Genomic DNA, 9,163 nt, shown 5'->3' on the forward strand with positions numbered 1-9,163 from the left:
ATGATATAAATAAATGTACATTTAAATTAAATGGATTTTCACTTCAAAACTACAAGTATGCTACAAATAATTATTATTTTGGGAACAAACTATCCATAAAGCAATGGAGCAAGATTTATACAAATCTGAAAAATGGTAACATATTTTAAACTGCTAATCTAACATTCAATATTCTATTCTAAAAAAGTAAAGAGATTCTTTATCTTAAGATACAGATTTCTTTTGTATAGTCATCATATCTAATTTATAATTGTCAAAAGAAGAAACCACTTAAATGTTAGATTCATATAATATATTATCAGATATCAAAGAATATTTCTTAAGTTATGAAAATTCACTTCATGATGTTAAACTTAAAAATTAATAACTCCAAACCCATTCTATGAATTCTGATATAAAACTAGACAAAAGAAGTACAAAAATGGGAAAACTACAGACCAATATTCCTCATGGATATAGACTTAGAAATCCTTAACAGAACATAAGCAAATAGAATTCACCATTATATAAAAATAATTATATACCATGATCAAATGGGATTTATTCCAGGAATGCAAGTCTTGTTCTGTATTTGAAAAATCATCAATATAATTCACAATATTAACAGGCTAAACAAGAAAAATCACATGAGCATATCAATTATGCAATAAAAGCATTTGACAAAATTCAACACCCATTCATGGTAAAAGCTCTCAAAAAACAGGAATACAGTGCAACTTTCTCAGTTTGATAGAGTGCCTACAGAAAAACTCATTATTTTTAATGGTGAAAGACTAAATGCATTCCTCCTAAGATCAGGAATAAAACAAGGATGTCCACTCTTACCACAGCTAGTCAACATAGTATGGAAGTTCTAGTCTGTGCAGTAAGGCAAGAAAGGAATTAAAAAGGCATATAGATTGGAAAGGAAGAAAAAAAAAACTGTCTCTATTTGTAGATGACATGATGGTCTACACAGAAAATCCCGAGGGGTCTCGAAAAATCTCCTAGAACTATTGACTGCAGCAAGGTCATAAGAGACAAGATCATCATACAAAAAATAACTGCAATCCCATGTGCTAGCAATGAACATATGGAAATGGGAATTAAAAATACGGCAACATTTATAATCACTAAAAAATGAAATAAAGAAAATTTTTTAAAGAAGTAAATAGGCATAAATTTAACAAATCAGGATTATGATTTATAGTACTGAAAACTACAAAATGCTGATCAGAGGAATTGACGTGCAGGTTGAACATAATTCCCATCAAAATCAGAGTAAGATTTTTTTGTAGACATAGGCAAAATAATTCAAAAAATTATACAACAAGGTAAAGGAACTAGAAAGGTAAAACAATCCTGAAAAAGAATCAGTCCATCCAACTTGAAGAATCATTATATAGCTAGAGTAACCAAAACTATGTCATACTGATGGAGGGATATACACAGATTGATGAAACAGAACAGAACCAAAAACCCAGAAACAGACCCACACAAATGTGCCCAACTGAATTTTGACAAAGATGAGAAAGTAGTTTTCAGTGCAGGAAAAAAAAGCCGTATCAACCAAGAAATGAGCTAAGCTGCAAGGCACCAAAGACACTTACTGGGGGTCTTAGAAGAGCAATCCGGAGAGCAACCTAAATTGTGTCCTGTCTTGGCACTTCCAGACAAGGGGTTTTAAAGAAAAAGGAGATTTGGTAGGTTGCTTGTGCTTGGGTGGATATTTGAGGTACTCCAACTGTCCTTCAGGTTAGATAGTTTACAGAGTTCTTTGGTTTGTGGTTTCTGGTGACCAGATGTCCTGAGGGTTTTGAGGAACATAGTAGCTTGAGGCTTTGCATATTTTGGCAGCTTGTGACAGCTGGCTGATATTTGCTGAGAGTAACCTCCAGCATGACCTCCCAACATCATTTTAAATCTTTTAGCCAGAATAACTCTATTTTGTTTTATTTCTTTTTACAGCCTTTTCAACCAATGGTGTAGGAGCAATTAAACATCCACAGACCAAAAAGAAGAAACTTAACCTAAACCTCATACCTTAAGCAAAAATTAACTTAAACTGGAACATGGATTTAAATATAAAGCATAAAACCATAAAACTCATATAAGATAAAATCTAGGGCCTGATGAAGAGTTCGTAGACATAAGCACAAAGCATGATTCATTAAAGAAAAAATCAGTAAATTGGACTTCATCAAAATTACAACTTTTGCTCTGTGAAAGTGCAAAGATGAAAAGCTATACACTGGAGAAAATATTTGCAAAATTTTCATCCAATAAAAGGCTCATATTTAGAAACTACAAGGAACACTAGAAACTCAACGGTGAAGATACAATCTGATTAGAAAATAGGCAAAACACATGAACAAACTATTTCACTGAAGAGGATAAACAGCAAATAACATGCTAAGATGAACATGCAAAGATGTTCAACATCACCAGCCTTTAGGGAAATGCAAATTAATATACAATGAGATATTACTACACACCTATCAGAACAGCAGAAATAAAAATTAGTGACAATAGATAGTGAGTATAACTAGCACAGCTAGTTTATAAATGGGATTGTGACTGAAAGGAGTCGTTTAGGGATGTAAATATCAATTGAAAGAAAGCTAGAGAATAATCTAGGAACTTAATAACATAACCAGGAGATAGATGAGGATTGTGGTTAATGGTACAATTATAAGAATAGTCTTCTGTGACCAAGAACATCACCATTACAAGGTGATAAGAATATGGTGATGCATGGGGAAAAAAACAATTATTGTAACTTATGGACTATAGTCAATAGCAATATTGCGGTATTCCTGCATCAGTGTGAAAGAAGATACTGTATCAATGCTAAGTATTAATAATAGAAGGGTATGGGATTTTTTTCTTTTTGACTAAGAAAAACCTTCAAAAATTTTCTGAGGCAATGACTGCACAGCTTTGTGTTGAAAGTGAGAGTCACTGAGCATACACCTTGGATGGGCAGTAACAGGCACTGGACTGTATAACACAGCGAGCCATGTTATGGAAGATGGACTGTGGTTAACAGTACAAATATGAGAGTGCTCTCTCATGAACAATAACAACTGTACAATACTAATACATGCTGTTAAAAATAGGGGGGTGTATGGAAAAAATATACCAAATGTAAACTATGGATCAGTTAGTGGTCATAGTCTAATGATGTTCTTTCATAATCTGTAACAAATGTTCCACAACAATGCCCGGTGTTGGTGGAGGGGTGATATATGGGAATTCCACCAGTTATGCATGATTGTTTTGTAAGCTCACAACTTCTCTAATAAAAAATATAAAATATAAAAAATTAGTGACAATACCAAATGCCAGTGATGAGTGCACGGGATTTCTGTGTGCTATTTTGCAACTTCCTATGACGAAAATTATTTCAAAATAAAAAGTTTTTAAAGACCTGTGAACATAATTTAATAACCGTAAGTCATATAACTAGTTATAAGTATGTCCTTTATTTTATATACAAAAGTTTAGTCTTCATCCCTAAAGCAGAGAACAGCCCCAGGCATATAGTAGATGTTCGATGTATTTCCTCAACAGAAAAACAGTCAGTGAGAAGGAGAGAGAGAGAAAGGAAGTCCATGTGTTCCAACCCCCAGCTGTTTGGGTCCCCTTAGCCCAGACACCACCCATGTGAGTGAAGACCTGGCAGCAACCCAGGCTAGGCCATCACCGAGCTGAAAGGAGAAAGGTTCAGGTGTGAGAACCCTGAGCGAGAGGGGCCTAGCTGCCAGCCCCAGTCAGCCTCATATTCAAGAGCAAAACCAATGGTTGCTGTTGATTTAAGTCACTGTTTTCAGATGGTTTGCTGGGGAAGAGTAGGTAACCAGAATAGACACTAAGATCTGGAGTCTATTTCCTGCTAATGATCTATTGCTCTCTTCCTGCCTCAGTCTTAGAAAAGCCTACAGATTTGAAGGAAGTGATGAATCCATTTCATCACCCAGCCAGAGTGTCAGTGCCTCTTTCTGGACTCCAGAGTCCCAGGGTGCTGCTTGTAATGGGGACAGCGCTGGCATCTCCTTTCCTAACGTTTGCCCTTGGCATCCCTGCTTGGTGTTCCTTCTCCTACAGAAGTTTTTCATTTCAAAAAAACCACCATAGACGACGTGCGGCAGTCAGTTGGGCACAGCCCCTACCTCACATACCACTCCCGGTCTTGGACGGAAAAGGCGCCAAGCTCAGCCCGCACTTAGCCCTCTCATTTCCTAGCAAGTTCCCCGGGGAAGAGCTCTGGCTTGGCGGATATATTACTCACCCCATGACTCATTCACAATGACAGAGCCTTGGGCTAGACCCCTCTCACGCTACCAACTTTCCACTATCCCTTCCCCACCTCCTGCTCCTATAAAGGCAGGCGGAGCAGCCAGTGCAGCAGAGAGGCCAGGCCAGCCCAGCAGCCTCCAGCTCCCACTCAGGGCCGCACCCCACCCTCCAGCATGAAGGGCTCCGTGGCGCTCCTGTGCCTGCTCCTTGCAGCCTCCTGCAGCACCCAGGTGCTGGCTCAGCCAGGTGAGCCTCTTTCCTCCTCCCCTCAGGGTGATCTTGGGCCAGCAGAGCAGAAAGGCTACCCAGACTCACTTTCACAACCACTTTTTCAAGATACAGAAACTGAGAGGAGGGCCAGAAATGGGCCTGATCACACAGCTGCTCAAGGGCAGAGCCTCAGCTACAATTCCAGCTGCTTCCACAGCTCTGGGTTCTCAGTGCAGTTACTGCCCCAGCTCCTTTCACTGGTTTCAGCAGTGTTTGGGAACTGGGGCCATCCAAGAGAGGGGTATTTCCAGATAAAGTGGAGGGGAGAAGAGGAGACCCAGAATCTGGACTGTGTTTCCTTGAGTCCAGCCCCCAGAGACAACAGCCCTAGGATTGCTGGGAGCCTAAAAGGGGACGCGTTGCCGGGTCCCTGAGCTGATCTTCCCTGGCCCTGATAATTTTGATTATTAGCTCCTCCTAGCAACACCCAAAAAAGTTGATGCCAGTTTCTCCTGCCCATGTCAATTAGGAATGGTGCATTCCCATTTTACGTCCACAGAAAAATGAGACAGAAATTTTAAGGAATGCCTCAAGGGGCAGAGACATTGGACTTGGTGTGGGTGGCTTCTTCCTTCACCACTTCCTTTTCTTTTGACCCTTCCCTTTCACCATTTCATACTTCTCAACAAAAAGACCCAGCACATCTTTAATGGGCCTTTTCTTTTTGGTTTCATTGCAGATGGGAGTCATATCCCCACCTGCTGCTATAGATTCACCAGTAAGAGGGTCCCCCTCCAGAGGCTGGAGAGCTACACAAGAGTCACCAGCAGCCAGTGTCCCCGGGAAGCTGTGATGTAAGTGAACCACAATCACCCACCCTTAACCTGCAGTTCAAAGCTCTTCTTCCGGACAGTGGACAGGGCTATCATCAGACCAACTCAGAGTCAAACACGCAGATGCTGAGCCAATCTCTAATCCAATCCCAGAAAAGTTCCAATGGGAAAACTGAGTCCAAGAAAGGAAAGAGACTTCCCATTCCCAGTTCCCTGCCCAGGCTTTGGCTCAAATCTTCTCAGTCCCTTCCACCAGGAGCCAAGGTACCTTCACCTGGGGCAACTGCTTCCCTCATGCCCCCTCCTTTACCTGCCTCCTTTCTCCTATGGTCTGTGGCAGCCCCAGTGCCATGGGTATGAGTCAGGCAGGTGTATATGGAGTAGGTTACACTTCCAGGTTGAATTCTCCAAGCACTTCATCTAACTGTGCCCTCTCTACCACTCAGCTTCAAGACCATACTGGCCAAGGAGGTCTGTGCTGACCCCAAAGTGAAGTGGGTCCAAGAATCCATGAAGTACCTGGACAAGAAAACTCAAATACCAAAGCCTTGAACACTCACGCCTGGACTGAAGCCAAGCCAGAACCTGGGACTCAAATAAGTTATATTCCCTACCCTTTCAAGTTGCTTTCTGAGATTCTTTTTATTGTAATTCTAAGGAATATGAGCTTGGCTTAATAATGTGAATCATAATTTTTCTTAAGTATGTTTTATATTGTATAAGCTTTATATTTTATTTATATTTTATATTTTATATTTTAATTTAATCTGCCATGGATTTTGGTGATTTTCAATGCAAAGCCTTACACATTACTGTACTTCGGTCCCCTAAAAACTGTATGACACTCCTCTCCTCTACTTCCCCGCGGTGTTGTGAAAGTCTTTGCAAGGATCAAAGCAAAGATTTTCATTTTTTTAAGTTTTAGGAGGTGATTTCTCTATGAAACTGGAGTATTAGTAGTAAGGTTTTATAGAACTGAATATTTTTATGTGTTCAACTTGACTTTTCACATTAAATATATTTTTGTATAAAACCTGACTTTGATGCCTTTTTGTTGGATAAAATAAAGCTGGAGAGGAAAGAGAGCGACAAGGAGAAGGACATGGTTTCAGGTGGTGAGCTTATGTTCTGGCAGAATAAATATACGACGGACCCTGGCCCTCACCCCTTCTTCATTCTGGCTGAGCCCACCTGCACATCAGGGAGTTAGGCAGCTCTAAGCCAGACTTAGCCATCTCCCAGTTCCAAAGCTCCACATCTGATAGCAGCTTCAGTCACTTGTTCAAACAACTCTCCTCCTTTCCAAGTCATTCTTTTCCTCGGAATCCCCCATTTTACCCAAGATCTATTGCATAAGGCTTATGGGTGGCTCGTCTCTTCCCAGAGTATCGCAAACATCACCTGCACTGGGAAACCAGGTAAGGGATCAGCAAATGACCTCACAGGTTCCCTTCCAGATCTGGGAACCAGCTGTCTTAAACAGTTTCCCTTTCTATTGACTAGGGAAGAGGGCAGAAGGAGAGGATCCTACAAGCAATACAGAATACTGGCAGAGCCTTGATAACTTGAAGCTGACCTGCTTGGAGACAAAGTCCCAGGTAGAAATATCAAGGTGTCAGTAGAAATCGGGCAGCTTAGAGGCAAGAAGATAATTGACTGGTGACCATTCCCAGCCATCATAACCCTCTGTCCACGTCCAACAGCTCTCCTTGCATCTCCTCCAGTCCTCTAGTCCTCATCCCCAAACCAACAGAGAATGTAATCTCAAATTCTGGTAGAGACCAACCAGGAGGCAGATCAGGGGTGGGAGTGGAAATAAACAGATGCAATAGATAATGAAACACAGCAAGCCTTCTGGTACCAGGCAAATAATTAGGCAGTCCCAAATAGGAGGGCGGTCTAAGAGAGATGGGCTCATGTGCCCAAGCCCAGAGAGAATCGGTTCACACGCTTTTTGGTCAAGCCATATCTTTTCATTTCCAAGGAAATTTTAACACATTTGTCTTCATGCAATTCCAAATCCCTTGCCCCCTATAGCATAAACTTTTAGACACAGAATATCAGAAATCCTCAATTGTGATCAGGAACAGCAACTGATAAGGAACTAGGCTTTGATTCCAATAGGACTCAGAGACTGGTCTCAGCAAATGGGGATTCACAGTAGATAAGAGGCTCTCTTATAAAGACACAATTTCCAGGTGAAGTTTCTAATGCAAAGGGTGGGATGGGAAAGGTGTCCCCTTCCAACTTCGTGACTGCTTCTCACCCAGGTCTGGGAACCAGTGCATGGATATACTCTGAGTTTCCCTGGTGTTCTGTCTTTCAGATCAAGGTGGCCTCTGGGTTTGACCTGCCACATTTGGCTTAGACATGAATATGGCCTTTAATATTCATTTACCCACCTCCTAGACTTGACCATTGGGCACACAGTAGCCCTGAAGGAGCAGAAACTGCAGGTGCTCCCAATTTATCTATACATATGTCTACAATTTTCAGACTAAATTGCATTTATTTGGGGACCGTGTGACAGAGTTCTAAGCAATTGGACAATGGCTGAAATGATGTAAGCCACTTTCATACCTGGTCCCTCCAAGCAACTCACACTTTCAGCCTTCCCTTCCCATCATGGTGGCCTGGGGGGCAATGTTCCGGAAAGCTCAGCTTCAGGATGGAAGCAGTCTATATCCCCAAGGCACTGCTTGGGAGAGAACCATCTGTCCTGTTGGAACTGTGACATGAGAGAGAAATCAATATTTGTTTTGTTAAGCCATTGAAATGTGGAGCCTAGCCTAAGACATAAACAGAGACCTCAGTTCCCTGCTCATGTTCTACCACTAAAAATGACTAGGCATTATCTCCAGCCGGAAGGATGGAGACGCTTGTTACAGTGTCCAAGCTGTCAGCTCCTATCCACTGAAATTGCATCTCCTAGGGAAGAGTATGAAAAACAAACACAGTAATGAGTGACAGTTGCTATTGTGTGCATCTGTTAAGATATTATAAGAAAGATGACTTTAGGAAAGAATTGGCTAGTTTTAAAGTAGAAATGAAAGGGAATGGAGTCCTGATATTTGGGATCTTATTGGAACGTTATCAGCATCTAGATTCCACACAATATGAGATGGTTTTTGGGTGGCAGTAGGGGTGGGGTGAGATTTAAGCACTAAAGTTCAGGGAAGAAAACCTCTTAGCTGAATAAAGGTACCAGGCCTTGCCATTTCTTTTTTTTTTTTTAAACACTTTTTTTTATTAAAGTTAATAGATCACAAAGAACGTTACATTAAAAAACATGCTCCCCGACCCCCCACCCCACTCCTCCCACACCAACAACCTCCTCCATCATTGTGGCACATTCATCACACTCAGTGAACACATTTTGGAGCACTGCTGCACCGCATAGATAATAGTTTACCCTGTAGTTCACACTCTCCTCCAATACATTCAATAGGTTAAGGTAGGATATATAAAGTCCAGCATCTGACCCTAAAATATCATTTAGGACAACTCAAAGTCCCAAAAATGCCCCCACATCACATCTCTTCTTCCCTCTCCCTGCCCTTAGCAACTACTGTGGTCACTTTCTCCACCTCAACGCTATAATTTCTTCTATTACTAGTCATAATAGTTTTACAGAATATCAGTTAGTCCACTCTAGTCCATATTTTATTCCTCCATTCTGTGGACCCTGGGATGGTGATGTCACCTCCACGTCTAGATCAAGAGGGGGCTTAGATTCCACCTGGATGATGGATGCAATTCCTCTGCTTGCAGTTGTTGGTCCTCTTGATTCCCTGGTGTGGTGTTTGACCATCTTCACCTCCCTGTTATCTGACCTGGGTAAG

At 41.3% G+C, this 9,163-nt stretch overlaps 1 protein-coding gene across 1 annotated transcript; it reads left to right on the forward strand.

Moving 5' to 3' along the window:
• The first annotated feature begins 4,402 nt into the window (after positions 1-4,402).
• Positions 4,403-6,354, forward strand: LOC101422470 (monocyte chemotactic protein 1B-like). Its single transcript, XM_004449396.4, has 3 exons — positions 4,403-4,524; positions 5,228-5,342; positions 5,768-6,354. Exons 1-3 carry the CDS (start codon positions 4,452-4,454, stop codon positions 5,871-5,873), a joined length of 294 nt encoding a protein of 97 aa, XP_004449453.1. The 5' UTR covers positions 4,403-4,451; the 3' UTR covers positions 5,874-6,354.
• The last annotated feature ends 2,809 nt before the right edge of the window (positions 6,355-9,163 follow it).

The sequence above is a fragment of the Dasypus novemcinctus genome, chromosome 21 (assembly GCF_030445035.2).
Source record: "Dasypus novemcinctus isolate mDasNov1 chromosome 21, mDasNov1.1.hap2, whole genome shotgun sequence".
Classification (NCBI taxonomy): Eukaryota; Metazoa; Chordata; class Mammalia; order Cingulata; family Dasypodidae; genus Dasypus; species Dasypus novemcinctus.